This window comes from Labrus bergylta, chromosome 19 (assembly GCF_963930695.1).
Source record: "Labrus bergylta chromosome 19, fLabBer1.1, whole genome shotgun sequence".
Classification (NCBI taxonomy): domain Eukaryota; kingdom Metazoa; phylum Chordata; class Actinopteri; order Labriformes; family Labridae; genus Labrus; species Labrus bergylta.
Window position 1 is genome coordinate 3,614,270 of NC_089213.1, and position 16,735 is coordinate 3,631,004.

Below are 16,735 nucleotides of genomic sequence, written 5' to 3' on the forward strand. Positions count from 1 at the left end.
GTCTTTGTTTTTGTCTTTATTGGATTAAAAGTTTTGTTTTTAAATGTACAGATGCAAACACAAGAGTTTTACCCTCAAAGGTAAGTGGTGATAAAACACTTGAGGTTAAATATGAGGCGTGGTGTTTAGACAGCAGTAAAAACCGAGGCGATAATCAAACATTAAAAGTGTCAACATGCGACAAGTGATCAGTGCAAAAGGAATGGATTATGAGCTTTCTGCTTTTTCAATTTAAAAGTCGACTTGGTTTCAGTGGTTGAAGTCTGATTGAACGTTTGCTGCGAGAGGCTTTAAAATCAAAGTGTTTTAGCGTAAAAGTGGCAGCAGGTTAGCGTTGAACCACTCTCTGGTGAACTGCAGGTGGTCTCCCTCTGACGCCAGGAAAACCAGTTTTCCAGCTTTGTCCATCGCTGCCAGGCCCAGACGATCCTGCGTGTAAGGACACAATTTGAAAAGGTCACTAGTATGCAAAATACACTTCATGTTTTTCTAACACTAATGTGTCTCTAGTCTGTCTACAAAACCCCCAAAGATGAGAAAAGTCCATCCTCAATCTTTTTCCTGCTCCACTTTTCAGAAAATGTGTGCTCAAACAGGACGTTTGGTGACTTTCCCTTTGTGACATCACAAAGGGCAGTAGCCCCTCCCCCAGGTGGGTGACACTCCCACAGCTAGGTGTTTGTTCTGCCCTCTGAGTCTGCCGTCTCACTGTAAACAATAGGACATGGAGCGAAAAAGCCTGAGCCACTGAAGCCCTTCCAGAGAGGGGGTGTGGTCAGACACAGCTCATTTACATATTTAAAGGTACAGACACAGAAACAGCCTGTTCTGAGCAGGGCTGAAATAGAGGGGTTTATAGACATGATCAAATACAGGATCAGAGTGGATTTAGAACAAGAAACTTCACACATGTTTTGAGGGGCTCTGAGACTTTAATTAAACTGGTTGAGAAGGAGGAGAATATGTGACCTTTAATGTAAACTCAACTACAGAAGTAGTGGTTTATTTAAGGTTTCTTGCCGACCCCCAAAAAAGTTTTATAAATTACAAATTAAATCTTCAACTAATTGGAGAAAGTGTCTGGTTTGGGCGTTAAAGAAATATACGATATGTTAAAGACTGAACATACACTAACCTTTTTAATGTGCAAGCGTAAGGACGAAGTGTAACAACTTGCATAGTAACTTAAAAAACTAGGGAGGATTTTGTTTTAGTCATGAAGAAACATGACAACGTTTAAAGAGATAAAGCTCATCAACTCTTACCTCTTTGTAGAGGACGCTCTCCTGCAGAGTTTCCATCTCTTTGGCCTGACCCGTTTTCAGGAAGCCGAACCACTACGGCGAGAAACGGAACAAAAACAGTTTGTGATGCTGCTTTTACGACATGCACTTATCATCTGATGAAAACAGTTCAAACACACACACACATTTATCCCTCAATAGAAGTCTGCAGCATATTTAAAACTACTGTCCAGTGTCTGTGTTTGGGAGTTACCTCCGTATCAGCGGGATCCACTACGGTGTCCTGCAGGAACTTGACCATGACGAACTTCTCCAGCAGCTGAAGATTCTTCTTGTAAGTCTCATTTACAGCCTTAAAGCGGGATAAAGGACAAATATGACAAGATAGTAGGACAGCTGATTATGGCCGACATGATTTTAAGCTACAGAAACATCAAATTGAAATGAGCAGCAACATGTTCAAAAATCTCTTTTTGTGCATCTCTCTCTCCATTATCAATGTCTCTATTAACTCCATGCATCTCTGTGTCTATCATATGTCCATATATAAATCACATACATCTCACTCTACATCACATATGTCCATATCTCAATCACATACATCTCACTCTACATCACATATGTCCATATCTCCACCTCCATCCTAAACATAGATCTTGTCCATGTCTCAAAATCTCTCAGATCAAGACGAGACGGTATGGAGAAAATCATTTTCTGCATTAGTTGTAACTTCCTGTGTTGTTTTATTTTCAAAGACATTCTGTCATAAACACATAATGAGTTAAATAGTGGATTTTATTTGAGCTAATTGTTTGTTTCAATGATTTTCAAATTACCTTTTTTAACATTTCTTCTGCACGTTGTCATGCTTTTTTTTTTATGTGTTGTGTGAAGCACTTGCTGATACTGTTGCTGAAATGTGCAACACAAATTAAAACAGTTTGTTACATTTTTAGAAAGTGGTAAAAAAAAAAATGCTGTTGTCACTGGCACACTGGAGTTTTTACTGGATCTGATCAAGAAGAATTAATCTCTTAATAGGAACTATGACTGAAACTCAAAGCTGTGAAACAGACCTTATCACGCCCTTATTTTGTAAGACTAGGTTTTCAGCTTCAGTAGAGCAGCTCTTCAAACATCTGAGATACAAATTCTGACTTGAACATTTGTGCAAACGTTCTCTGCAGCTCTGCTCTCTCACTGACCCTCTCCTGGTTGACGTCGGCCAGAAACAGGCTGTGCTTCTTGTACAGGTCGTCGTTTAACGGGTCGTGCCAGTACTGCGCCTGCACCAGACTGAGCAACACAAACACAACAACCAGTCAGTCGTCCCCTCAGATAAACACAACAAGACATGTTACATATATTATCATCAGAATCACAAAACCAAAAAAAAACAAATCAACAGGAGAAAGAACAAAGAACATCTTACTGTTTCTGGACCAGGTCCGTGTAGGCGCCATTATTCAGAGCTTTGCGGATCATGTCACAGATGTGGGAGCTCTCACCGGGACACCTCGGCAGTCCATACACTCCTAGACGATAAGACCATAAACAATAAGATCCACACTGGGAAACAATCATTCAAAATGTTAACAGAAATGGGAAGAATCTTGGGGTGCCTTTCTGGAACATTTGGACTCATCTTGACAACATTTGCTTTTGTGTCCTAAGTTCAGTGTTTAGATGTATTCTCCTTAATTTGTATACCTCCTCTCAGGTGAGTGTGTGTGTGTTTCTGTGGAGTGGGGTGGAGGGGTAGGTAGGTGTTTATATCCATAAGTGGGGTGATGGGTTTTCATTTTTTCGTTTGGATTATATTGTCATTAAAATATCTTAATAATATATTAAAATTAAAAAAAAGGGGGTTCTGTTTTTTATAAGCACTGATTTAAAGAGTCTCAACAGTTACATGTTATTTAATGAAGCTGCTGAAGTGAACCTGTTGGACATTTCGTTTGGCTTTAGAAACATTGACTGTCATTTTTGGCACAGCTTCTTAAACCGTCACTCATCCTCTGAACCTGTTCTTTACAAATAAAGTAACGAACCAAAACGAGTTCTGCAAAGAGAAGTGAGTCGATCTTTTGTTCTGCTTGTTCGCGGTCACGTTACCTTGGTGCTGGCCCCCGACAGAGATCAGCGTTTTCATTGGTGGAGAGGGACAGCGCTGAGCCACGGCTCGTCTGGGAAAAGAGGAACCAGGAGGAGAATCAAAGTAAACTTCCTCATTGTTGTCAGGAGGTGAATAACTTTGACACATAAAAAAACATGCTCTGTGATTGGAGCTCAGGACTTCAGCCTTCCTCTGTGGCAGAGAAAAGATTTGATTATTTAATTCACTCTGCAGGAGAATCAGGCAAGAAGGGAAATCTATACGAACACAGAAGTCTTCCAATTTTCTTTGACAGTCCGAACAAAAACGGTACAGTGTCCAGAACAGTGGTTTACGTACAGAAACTGGCCCCCCTGGGAGAATCCCATAGCGTTATATCCTCCCTTCAACTTCGGGTTCTGGGCCAGCTGGCTGCACACCATGGACACCTGCTCATTCACATCCTTGAAAAACCCATTTTCTGTGTCCTGCAAGAGGAGGAACATGAAAAGTTCAGAGCATGACAGACACATTTAAAAAAAAAAGAGAAGAAAATGAGAGCGGCGCGGCGTCACGGTCTTACGACACATCAAAGCATCAAGCATCACCGTCTTCTTATGAATATTAACGGCGAGAAACGACACAGTGAAAGTTGTAAAAGGAGACGTTTTTCTGATGTAACCTCGGCCACTAGGACTGCAAATGTCACAGAATAGGATTCCTTACAAGTCGAATGGATGGATCAATCAAAGATGATGTGCTGCTGCCACAAATCACATCAGTGTCCTTTAGTCCGACTCAGAACAACACTTCTATTTGACTTCTCATTTTCAGTTTTCATCATCAGACTGCAAACTATACATGTTCTTTATCTGGACAGATTTTTTTTATGATCATATTTTATTATTGTTTTGCTTCTCTTTGATGTTCTTAGCTAAATGTGTCATATTTATATATTTTAAAATCTGTTTTATTCCTTTACTGTAACACATGTTGTGTTTTTCTGCACCTTGAAAAAGGCTGTGATGATTTTCTAAGTGGTCTTAAGGGCAGTTATTTATTTAATGAAATAACACTGATTATTCTGATCACGTCTTGAGTTCCTGAAATAAAAGAAACCACAGCTGAAGCTTTACAGAAACATCTTATAACAACATTATGCAAAGTGTTCAACAATCATCCGGGTTGGACTTCTGTGCTGCTGCGTTCTGACTTTTTTTTTACTCTCGTCAATCCATATTCTTTTTTTTAAAGATTTATTTTTGGGCTTTTTGGGCCTTTATTGGAGAGACAGGACAGTGGATAGAGTCGGAAATCAGGGAGAGAGAGAGAGTAGGGAATGACGTGGGAAAAGGTTGGATTCAAACCCGGGCCGCCCGCCTGGAGGACTACAGCCTCCATACATGGAGCGCGCACTAACCACTGCGCCACCAGAATCAATCCAAATTCTGAATAATGTTTTGTAAAGCTGTGTGGGTTGTGCAATAGCGTCACAGTGTTCCTATATGCTTTTATATTTCTTTACCCTTCTTAAGCTCTTAATTGGATTTAATTCAAAAAACTTTTTTGGACCCTGTGGAGCGTTTCAAAGGCAGACAGCAGGGCTGGTAAATTAATCAAAAAAATAATCGAACATTCAGAACCTCTAACCGACGTAATCGTGCCCATGTCAATTATTTTGATTGTTTTCAGGGCAGACTCACGTCCAAATGTGTCATATTTATGACGACGTTTGGACTCATTTTGTCTTGATGGAAGACGACACCGAACAAAAAGAAGCCAAACGTAAAACACTGCGGAAAAATAAAGCAAGTTTTTTTTTCCATCTGTTTTAGAGAAGTTCATTTCTTCCTTAAAACTAAAATGTGTCGTTTTCATTTCAAGTGATGCTTTGATTTCAGTTTCGAAATATTCAATTAATAACCACAAAATAGTTCATCAGACGTGCTCTCTTTCATTAGACAAAACCTCCCAGCTTTAAGAGTTGAGCATATTTACAGCAGAGAGCATGTCAGTGAACTATGAGGTCAAATCGAGGTCAAATGTTCAATTAATCGTGATGTTGATTTTTAGGTCATATCGTCCAGCAGACAGCAGCACAAAGACAGTGCAAGGTTGAAAAACAAATACAAAATGTCAATTTAAATACAAAAGTTAACACAGTAAATAGATAAAGTAGAACAGAGTTATAAGTGGACAGTGACAACAAAACTCTCAGATGTAACTAGAACTAGATCTCGTGCTGTGTTTTTGCATATCTTGTGCATAATGGGTAAAATACATGTTGTGTTGTTTTGGATTGGTATGTGCCTTTCTGTTCACATGTGGATGTGTTCATCTAATTGTGTTTTTTGTATTGATTCTAGTGGAAGCAGCTGAACGCGTGGCAGCACTTTGAGTTCCAGACAAAGGGGACAATGAAGTGTATCGTTATATAATATTTATGCACACAACAGATCATTCATATAGAAAGTTACAGTGAGAGAGTGTCTAATCTACTTTTTGTAGTTTAAGACAAAGTAGGATTTTTTTGGGGGGGATTCATTACGTTCCCTTTAAAATGTGTTTTTCTGTGTGAAAGTACCTCAATGACGTTCTGTCCGATCATCAGCGAGAGCACGTAGATGCCAGAGATGTCCTGCTCGATCATCTTCTTGATCGCCCCCATGCTGAGCGGGTTGCAGCAGCTGTCACCTGAAGGACACGTTCTGTTAGGAGTCTGAGAACCTGCTGCTGACAACATGTACGATCCCTCCCTCTCCTCTGCTCAGAGTATAAACGTTTCACCATCTTAGAAGATACACAAGATGCTCTTCTTTCTCCTCAGGAGGAATTGACTTCCTACCTCATTAATGGAGGCAGTAAGCCTTCACTCAATATCCCAGAAGGGGATTCTACACATGCCAAAACCTTTAAAAGGAAACAAGAAAGGCTTTCTCCATGTGGGAAATTATTTCAGAAAACCAGCCATGTTGGAAATTAAAGGTTACAACTGGAAAAACACCATCTTAGTGGAATCTATGTGTGCACATATTCATGTTAACGAGTTCACTAAATATACAGCTCTGTCTTTCTGTCCTTATTTCTCTGTGGATGGTATGAAACAATAATTAAATGTCTCGTTCCAGAAAAGCAGCTGAGGTTGTTTACTTGTTCATAAGGCTAAAAACGGGGGCAGGACTCTGAGCTCAGTCACTGGTTAAAACCATTAAAATATGTTGTTTTATTTATTTTCCTAGCCAGTAAACTACTAAAATGAGACGCCTTCCAGTGGCAAGAATTTCTCTGAGGCTTCCCGACACGTTCTTCTCTCAGATACGTCTCTATAGGAACATGTCACTTTATTAAATCTCTCGTATTAGTATGAAGATGAATGGTGTAGGCCCTCACCCATCCCATGCCACAGCACTAGCGGTAAAGTCCCATTGGTAGATTTGTAAAGCGGGCTGCTCGTAACCAGCAGCACTGGAGCAGCCAGGAGGAAGCACAGGAGGGCTGATGTCATCCTGGACCCTGAAACAAAAATATACAAGAGGTTCAACTCTGTTTTTGCACATGTACATTTAATCTTCCAAAGACTAGTAATGTTTAGTTAAATTTACTACCCAGTTTTTACTTTAAGTAAAAGTGTAAAAATAATGCTTTCAAAACTACTTAAAGTATAAAAGTAAAAGTAATGTGAGGGGGAGAAAATGCCATTAAGGACAAAAGCTTAGGCCGCACCACAGGGGCCTATAGTGCACTACCCCACCGCCCCAAAAAAACATTTTTCTAAAGGCCATAATGACTACAATGTTATATTAAAATGTTAATGTTGAAATATTTGGGATGCACCTTTTTCAGCCGCATTCATGCCCATTGAAAATAAACCAGTACAATGCAAATACATTAAAGAACCATACATGTGTACTACTGAGTATTAACATGTGTTTCATGGAGCAGAAGATATGATGACTAGCTGCCTAAAAGTATTGTAATGATGCAAAAAGTCAAACTTCAGAGGCATGTTATCAACAATCTTTACTGGAATGTAAATGTTCATCCAAGCTGAGCTGCAGGAATCTGTGAGGGCAACGGATGGAAGAGAACAAAACTGGACAAGAAAACTGGGCAGGCTTAGTAACAATTACTCTTGTATGGTCAAATTCACGCTATCCGGATGGCGCAATTTATCTAGATATGGGGTTTTTTTGTGTTCTTTTGAAGGATGACAATCCGGAATGAAAACGGAGTAAGGAGGATGTTTTTTTAAAATGTGAGGAGTAGAAAGTAAAGATAATTGTGTGAACATGTAAGAAGTAGAAGTAAAAAGTCAGCTGAAAAATAATTACTCCAGTAAAGTATAGATACACAAAACTTCTACTTAAGTAAGGTAACAAAGTATTTGTACTTCTTGACACGTCTGGTCCCAACTCACCAGGTGAGAAACACTGGTCTAAGACTGTCTCTTAGTCTAAATCAGAGTCTGAAGGGAACCTTTGTTTACTGAGCTTCTATTTAAACTAAATTAAATCATTAAGATGCTTTAAGTTAAAAGCGTTTTCATTATGAACTCACTGTTTAAAAAACTGTATGAACTAAGGGGAATAAAACAAAGGTAAGGACAAACATAAAGAACAGGTGTATTTCAGTAAAAGGTGTTGTTCACTTTCCAGATTTAAATTTTTGTTTAACAAAATCTAAAAGGTCGGTTTGATTACTTTTGAGAGTGTGACTTCTGTTTTGTTTCATTTGTTTTGTTTTGAAAGAAATTCTTAGAACACATTTTGTTCTGCTATGTTTTGTTTTTTGTAATCAAACTAGTGGTGTCTTAAATAATCAGATTTGTAACAAGAGGAGGTGTAATAAGATGAAGCTTCAGTCTTCACCTTCTAGGTCAAAAGAATGTTTTTGTTTTTTCTTGTGACCGAAATAAATGATTACAACTACTAATCATAAAATAGTTTGGTGTGTTGCTGTTTTAAGTACGTTTTCCTGAAATGATTTGCTCATACTGTCTGTCTCTGTCTGTCTTCATTAGATCTGTAATATTGAGGCTGTATCGGCCTTTTGCAGGTCGTCAGAAAGGTTTGCTGCGAGGGACCAAACACGGAAGTGAAGCTGTGACTTCCAGATCCAAGAAGCTTCAGTCATTTATTCTTCCAAAAACAGAACAAGATACTACAAACGCTGTTTTCGGATCATCAAATCAACGTGCAGAGCAGAGCAGAAACAGACACTGTCTCTTCCCTCTCTCTCCATCCAAGACAAACAAACAGGTGAACAGGTGAACAGGTGAGTGCGGCCCATATAATCACTGCCATCACCACGAGAGTTCCGGTGAACACACCACACCACCAGGAACAAGCAGACCGCAAACAATAAACAAATCAGTAAACAACCCCAAATACACAATCAGCTTCCATGTATGGCTCCTACAGGTAAATAAACATAAAGAAAAGGTAAACAACAGACTAATCCTGCAGCTGCTGAGAGATTAATATATGAAAACAAATATGAATCTGTTTTTATCTGACAATGCTTTCAATGCATTCAAACGCCACTGACACTGACTCAGATAAATCAGCAGAAAAGGGAAAGTTAATTTATTAAACTGCATTAAAAAGACTTTAAAGTGACTCCTGTGCAGGTTAGCCAGCCGAGGCTACAAGGAAGTGTAAATCAATAAATCACTCATAAAACACATTTTCTAAGAGGTTAAAGAAGACGTACGCTGCGAAGAACATTAAACATTAAAAAAAAAGCAGTTAAAAAGCTTTATTAAACCCCCAAATGTATTAAGCTTTCGTTTATTACTTACCGTTTCTGTGTACTTCCTGCTTATGTCTGCCGGAGTGTTTGTCACGAGTGTGTTTATACGCAACAGCCAATCAGCAGGAGGGGGGGCGGGGTTAAACGCGAAGGGGGCGGGGGGAATGTCTAACTTGTGACAAGGCTTGTTTTCTTTTGTTTTTTTTTTTAACAAAAAATTCAGTGTTCCTGCATCGCTCGATTCATAAACCGACATTACAGTTCTCCAACCTCTTTGTTACTTTATGATTATTTTAAATATAAGCGGATACGTCACAGCCTGACGCAGCTTTTTTTTTTATTATTTAATCACCTTTCTGAAGCTGTTAGCAACATTAGCTTGCCATGCTGAGCTTGTTGCGAAAGTCATCGACAACAACATTCCTGTCCGGATTATAAAGTCAGTAATCTGAGAAGTTATCGCGCTGACTGGCTTCAGGGAAGAGAGAGGAGGCCAGGTAGAGGAACACAGGATGTCTATACAGTACGACGAGCCCACATTAACGGGGAGTTTCGGTGTCGTGGGGTCTTTTCCTAAAAGTTTTGGTTATGGGGTGGAAGTGCCAGACATGGAGGAGATCTCCTCATCAGCTGACAAACCCAGGATCCTGCTGATGGGACTCAGGCGGAGTGGAAAATCCTCCATCCAGAAGGTAAATCACCTTTAATGACCCCTCAAACAAACAGGACTGCTGCAGATCAGATCAGGGGTTGGGCAACTGGCGGCCCGGGGGCCACATGCGGGCCCCCCCATCAACCTTAAATGTGGCCCTCAGGTTTAATCTGTTAATTGGAAACATGATGAAATCTGCCATGAAATCATGAAACCCAGAAATATGTGCATCGTCATATCTGATCACTGGTGTGTGTTGAGTTCAATTTGAGTCGTAATCGACTGTAATCGTTTTAATTTGGCCCCTCTGGCGGTGAGAATTCAATGAATGTGGCCCCTTTGCTGTGATCAAAGTTGCCCATCCCTGATGTAGATAGATAGATAGATAGATAGATAGATGGATAGATAGAATATTTATTCTCATTGTATACAAGGACACAACAAAACTTACACAGCAGCGTTTACAGAGACAACAACAAACATATATTTGTGGTGATATGAAAGAGAATTATGTAAAAAAGTGGCCCATGCAGTTGCTGTTCAGTGAATGAATGATAATAATAATAATAAATAAATAAACAGTTGTGGTGACTGAGAGAATATATACAGTTCTTATTTTGCAGTGACTGATTAATTAAACAAATATAAATATAGAGATATAGTGCAAATAAGTGAAGTTATGGTGCAGTGACAGAGTAAATACAGTTCTTATTGTGCAGTGACTGGATGAGTGAACACATAAATAGACAGTTAAAGTTAAAGTGCAGTGACTGAGTAAATAAATAGACAGTTGTAAAGCAGTGAATTACAAAGTTATTGCACAAGTAATATTGAACAGTTAGCAGCAGTTATGAGTCTAAAACACATCTGACACAGCTGCATGTTTGTTGGAGCTAATTCTTAAATCCTGCAATTAATCCCAGTTTTATGAAAGTTATTATGTTCAGATTTTGTTGGAGCTGATTTGGAGTTGATTAAACTCTGGAATAATTATAAAAAGGTAAGGGGTGTTGCTGTTAAATATTATCGCCTAAAACAGGAATTTTAATAGTATACTATCAAACTTAATTTATAACAATGGCGTGGATGAATCTTTGTAGTAAAGTTGAAAAGCTTCTCAAGCAAAGCAAACCAAAATTACCTTTAAATTACATCAACACCCCTCAATAATAATATCACTGAACTGAACAAGCTGGAGCGATAATTGCACATATTCATTATTTATCTATCTATCTTTCTATCCATCTATGTTAATCCAAATGTTATTTTTACTCTTTCTTAATTCAATTTATTTGTTATTGATTTTATTGGTTGATATTTTTTTATTTTTTTAAATTATTTATTAATTTTCTATTATTGTATTCTTTTATTTAACTGATGTAAATATGTTTGATTTTTAACTTCTATTTTAATTTTTAATAATTATATTCCTGTTTCCTGTTTTCTTGAGCTGCTGTAATGCAAAAATTTCCCCCATGGGGGATCAATAAAGTTTATCTTTATCTTATTTGCCCTGATTGGTGTAACCTTGATCACTTTTTTTTATAATAAAAACATCATGTTTAAGTAGATTTAAATAGTTATCCTCCTCTTTAATGTGTTTAGTGAGTAAATATTAAGTGCACTATGTTATAAGGTAAAATGTAGGCTGTAAATCATAGAGGACAAACGACATCAGACTAAAACACTAATTCCCTTTATGCATCTTTGACCAGGTTGTTTTCCACAAGATGTCGCCCAATGAGACGCTTTTCCTCGAGAGCACAAACAAAATCTACAAAGACGACATCTCAAGCAGCTCCTTCGTCAACTTCCAGATCTGGGACTTTCCCGGCCAGGTGGACTTTTTCGACCCCACGTTTGACAGCGAGATGATCTTCAAGGGAACCGGCGCTCTGATCTTTGTCATTGACGCTCAGGTTGGATGAGGCTGACGTTGTAGGTTTATAAAAAAAAAAAAAAGGCTTCCTGTGCTGAGATGAATTAAGATGTCACTTTTTTGTTTTCTCTGTCTCCTGCTGTTAGGACGACTATGTCGAGGCTCTCGGGCGGTTACATCTCACCGTTTCTAGAGCGTACAAAGTGAATCCAGACATCAACTTTGAGGTGTTCATCCATAAAGTAGACGGTCTGTCAGACGACCACAAAATAGAAACGCAAAGAGACGTTCATCAGAGGGCCAACGATGATCTGGCTGACGCTGCTCTGGAGAAGCTTCACCTCAGGTGAGTATGTGACACGTCTGCACAGGTCGGGTCAGGTCTTTTCAAGTTAGAGAGAAAAATATTTGAAAGAGGATCGCTTCTGAAGATCATGTTGATTTTCACAATTCTAGTCTCAACAGGAAGGGTGTGTGTTCTGTGATTAAATACCAGAGAGAGGGAGAGTACAGCTGCTTTCACATATCCACTCCTGAAAATATCTGGAAAAGTTCAGGCTGCCCGTGAAATCTTCTCGAGTACTGGTGAACAGAAAACCTGAACAAAGCAGTTTAATTAAATGCACAGAGATCACAGTGATTGCACGCATACAGTCAACGGTCTTACGCTTGTCAGAGGATCTAAACGTCACAAACCCCTCCCACTCACTCGCCTGCTTCGTTTGCCCATCAGCTCACTTCATGCAGAACGTTAATGGCAGGATAAATTCAGAGTAAAGTCGGATTGAAAACATATGACGCTGATACGTTCAGCTCGCCCTGGAAATCTCAGGATGTTTTCAAAGCCTAACCAGGGACAGGGTCTGCAAATTATCCGTGGCTTTAAGTCCTATAAACATTGCATTGTTTGCACTTTACTTTGATGAAACAATGCCTACATGTATTGTCCCTGATAAATAAATTAGATAAAGGAGTTTTGTGCAAGTATGAAAGCTCAAACAGATGTTGCCACTGAGCAAACAATCTGCAGATTTCAGTGTTAGTCATACTTTCCCAATGTGTTGAGAAACCGTTTTTGTTAGAAGTCTTTCAGCAGTATCAGACATTTCAGGTGTTGCTTTAAACTTTAAAGCTCCTGGTTATGTTCAGTGATATTATTATTGAGGGGTGTTGATGTAATTTAAAGGTAATTTTGGTTTGCTTTGCTTGAGAAGCTTTTCAACTTTACTACAAAGATTCATCCACGCCATTGTTATAAATTAAGTTTGATAGTATACTATTAAAATTCCTGTTTTAGGCGATAATATTTAACAGCAATTGAATAATCACAATAAAGAAATAATCCTTCTTGTTGCTGATGGTCTGTTTTGCTTTGATGAGTCGTATAAAGGATTAATTTCAGTCTGTGTCATAAGTAGTAAGAAAATCTCCTCACAGGGGCTTTAAAGTTTCCATCAAAACAAAGTACAAATGCCAGAGTTGTTCTGTTGGTATTCTCAATGATATCTCATCCTGCATACAAAGCTTCCATCCAATCAGATGCTTTATTGAATTGTTCTGTCCCTTTGATCACTCGTGTCCTGTCTTATCTCTCCTTCTGTCCGCGCTCAGCTTCTACCTAACCAGCATCTACGATCACTCCATATTCGAGGCCTTCAGTAAAGTGGTCCAGAAGCTCATTCCTCAGTTACCGACGCTGGAAAACCTTTTGAACATTTTCATATCTGTGAGTGCTGTAGTGTGATTGTTTGTTTATTGATTTGTTAATCAACACTTATTGTGAAGGGGTCAGACAGCTAATCAAGGAGATCATTTCAATCAATCTCGAGGTACCTTAAACAAAATGTCTAAGCCTTTATCTCATGGTTTTTGTTCTCCGGACAGTTGTCATTAAAAGTCATGCTTGTAGCTGAAGAGATAACAAAGAATACCTGTTTATTTTTCGGGTTTTTTGACCTTTGACGTTGAACCCATGACAGCTGCAACGAGGACTCTGTACTTCGGGTGCAGGACTTAACCGCTAGGTTCTCTGCCGCCCAAAAATATACCTGTTTTTAAGTAGCTGCTGCGATGGTATCGTATTAGGCTCACTACTTTTTCTGTTTGCATGCGAGCACAACATTAAAGGACACATGATGCTGTCATTTTTCAGAGAGTGTGTTCATGTTGAAGGATGTTCATAACTCTGATATTATAATGTTTAAAGGTTATACATTATTTCCCAAACTTTTCAAGACTGTAAATCCATTTTAATCTCTCCGTGTCTCATCTCATGCGACCATCCTCCATGTTTTGCAGCATTCTGGGATCGAGAAAGCGTTCTTGTTCGATGTCGTCAGTAAGATCTACATCGCCACAGACAGCTCTCCTGTCGACATGCAGTCCTATGAAATCTGCTGCGATATGATCGACGTCGTCATCGACGTCTCCTGCATTTACGGGTGGGAAGAATTGCCTTAGTTTCAAGATGTTGGCAGTGACTTGTGTTCTCGTTATGTGAAGTTAAAAAAGTTGCCTCTCTCTTGTCTCCCTCTGGGCAGGCTGATGGAGGATGGCAGCGGCTGTGCCTACGACAAAGAGTCTTTGGCCATCATCAAGCTCAACAACACTACAGTGCTTTATCTGAAAGAGGTCACAAAGTTCCTCGCTCTGGTCTGCATCCTCAGAGAGGAGAGCTTCGAGAGGAAAGGTGTGACGCTTTAGATTTTATAAATGATTACGTTGACACTAGTGAGAGTGTTTTGATTCTACACGTTTGTCCTGAATGTAAGACTTTAATGGTAAGTCAAAGGAGAAGTGTGTAACTCTGACACCTAGTGTTTAAAATCGGTACCGCAGTCTAAATTCTAAACATTGGAGAGAGCTGTTTCCCCCCCCGCCCCCTCCTCTGTAGAGTTCATGTGCAAGCAGGTCACCATGTGGTGGACACTGAAGCTTCAGTGTTTATCCAGCTCTGCATCGGTCTGTAAACCTTTCTGTGTTCTAACCTCTCTCCATTTTTCAAAAGCATTTCCAATATTGATCCTAGTTTGAGCACGTTTCTGCTCGTGGAGCTTATTAGAAACATGCAGAGGCTTTTTATCTCGGGTACAATCTCTTGCCCACTGTCATCGCTGCAACACCTGTTGGTTTGCTGTTTGCCTGGCAAACCAAAGGGGGGCGGGGCAAAACGGCTGTGTGGGGGCGCCGCCTACTTCTCTGGTCAAAACAAAAACAAACCATTCTGCACTGGACTCAGAGGTGACTCAAAAAGTGAGGGTACAAACATGGAAGGGGAGTCAATCGACTAGAAAATGAATGAACTATTATCATGTTGTTGTTTTAGAGGAAAGCTAGTTCTTGAGTTTGTTGACCCTGGAGTATTTGAGTGTAAGAATGCTTTACAACAACTTATTTGTCCTCTCTGCAGGTCTGATAGAGTATAACTTCCACTGTTTCCGAAAAGCCATCCATGAAGTGTTTGAGGTGGGCGCCTCGACTCAGCGTGTCGGCCCGTCGCACAACAACCAGACCAGCCTGAAGTACGCCTCCGTCAACGGAAACGCTCTCTGAAAAGGCCGAGCGGAGACAACACACAGGTGGGACCATGTGGAGAAAAGAAAGTATCCTGTCAGACAAACGATGCCCTTCTGTGTGAAGCTTAATTTTGAAAGAAGCTGAGCTGCAGATGAGCTCTTATCGACGGATGATAAATCTGACCTACCCGCTCGCTCGTCCTCTTCTGGTTTCACGAGAGGAGAAAAAGGGGTCAAAGTTCAGTTGTTCAGACTCATCTGTCGAGGTGAGAGAAGCAAAAAATAAAATGTTTTTTTTTAAAACCGCTCTCTGAGCATTTTCCTGTATTTAAATATCAAAGATTTCCGTCAGCTGTGTTTACCTTCTTGGCCAGTTAATTCAGTGTACTCTGCAAAATGTTGACGAGCTCGATGTCAAACTGAGAAACATGGACCTCAGCTCGACCTGTATTTCCATGAACTCCACTTTACACTTTAAAAACCAATGTGATCCATGTTCCTGCATATTTAACCTTCAGATATGGACTTCTGCGAGGGGATTTAACCACCAACGTGTTTCTTCTTCTCTGTGCTTCTGTTGATAAGAAACGTCTCCCCACAGATGGGACGTGTGCCAGTGGCCCCATTAGAGCTTTTGATCAACAGGCTAAAAGGGCCAAAAAAAACAACCAATCAAATCCTTTTTTCTCTGACATCCTGCGTCGACTTCTTCTAGGTGATGAATGTTTAAACCAAATTCTCTTCTCAGAGTTTCAGTTAGTAGCAAATGTTTTTACGTTCCTCGTTTAGTGTGTGCGGGACCCGAGTAATGATTCAGACACCAGGATGATTTGTTTTTTGTTATTGTACATAATTCTTGAATAAAATATGTTTCTTAATTTGCTGAGTCGTGCTTACTTGCATCCTTGATTTTGGAGGCTGCCAGGGGACATGAAATTCTCTCAAAGGTTATTTTTGCTTCTCATCATGAGTAAGTTAAGACACTAAAAGTTTTCCTTTATTGAAAACACTTTATTGAAAATGGGGGAAAAAATGAATTAAATTGATTTATGACAAGTTGTAGCTTTGGGCTAAATAAGTTTGGATTGTTCAGCATGTTCATTTTTGTTCTTTTACCTTCAAGACATTTGAAACCAACCTTGTGGGTTTTTGGAAACTGGGTTGCTGGTGCCATTTTACTTCCTGAGGAGGCGTCCTTGAGCAAGGATCTGAAACCTCTACTGACTCAAGTGCATGTCCTTAAGATCCTGTTTGTGCATGTGTGTGTATTTCAGATTATGTGTGTAGCTTCTCTCCTGTTTCTTGTGCATCCAGCGTCTGTGGAAGCTTTGTAATGACCTTGTTTTAACAGTAGATGGCAGCATACTCGCATGTAAATATTTAACATGTCAGGCCCATTAGAGAAAATCTCATGTCTCAAGTCTTGCCTGTATAATAACTCCAATAAGTAAGTAGGCCTAGTGATTACACACACACACACACACACACACACACACACACATATTGAATCCCTCATCACGTCATCTACACATGTAGTTTTTCCTCCTGACTTAATGGGTGGTGGCAGGATGGAGCCACAGCCGAAGCCTCTAATCGGCT

General features: G+C 39.6%; 2 protein-coding genes across 2 annotated transcripts; one reads left to right on the plus strand and one right to left on the minus strand.

The window, feature by feature from the left end:
- Nucleotide 1: 1 nt before the first annotated feature.
- On the minus strand, nucleotides 2–9,271 carry ppt1 (palmitoyl-protein thioesterase 1 (ceroid-lipofuscinosis, neuronal 1, infantile)). The gene is made up of 10 exons (XM_020642270.3): nucleotides 9,140–9,271; nucleotides 6,730–6,852; nucleotides 5,924–6,033; nucleotides 3,700–3,827; nucleotides 3,360–3,430; nucleotides 2,677–2,779; nucleotides 2,450–2,540; nucleotides 1,498–1,596; nucleotides 1,266–1,337; nucleotides 2–429 (listed from the first exon to the last, which is right to left on the minus strand). The coding sequence occupies exons 2-10, from the start codon at nucleotides 6,842–6,844 to the stop codon at nucleotides 307–309; spliced, it is 912 nt and encodes a 303-aa protein (XP_020497926.1). The 5' UTR covers nucleotides 6,845–6,852; nucleotides 9,140–9,271; the 3' UTR covers nucleotides 2–306.
- A 33-nt stretch (nucleotides 9,272–9,304) lies between these two features.
- On the plus strand, nucleotides 9,305–16,014 carry rragcb (Ras-related GTP binding Cb). Its single transcript, XM_020642230.3, has 7 exons — nucleotides 9,305–9,782; nucleotides 11,458–11,661; nucleotides 11,768–11,967; nucleotides 13,233–13,347; nucleotides 13,920–14,062; nucleotides 14,162–14,310; nucleotides 15,031–16,014. Exons 1-7 carry the CDS (start codon nucleotides 9,603–9,605, stop codon nucleotides 15,171–15,173), a joined length of 1,134 nt encoding a protein of 377 aa, XP_020497886.1. The 5' UTR covers nucleotides 9,305–9,602; the 3' UTR covers nucleotides 15,174–16,014.
- The last annotated feature ends 721 nt before the right edge of the window (nucleotides 16,015–16,735 follow it).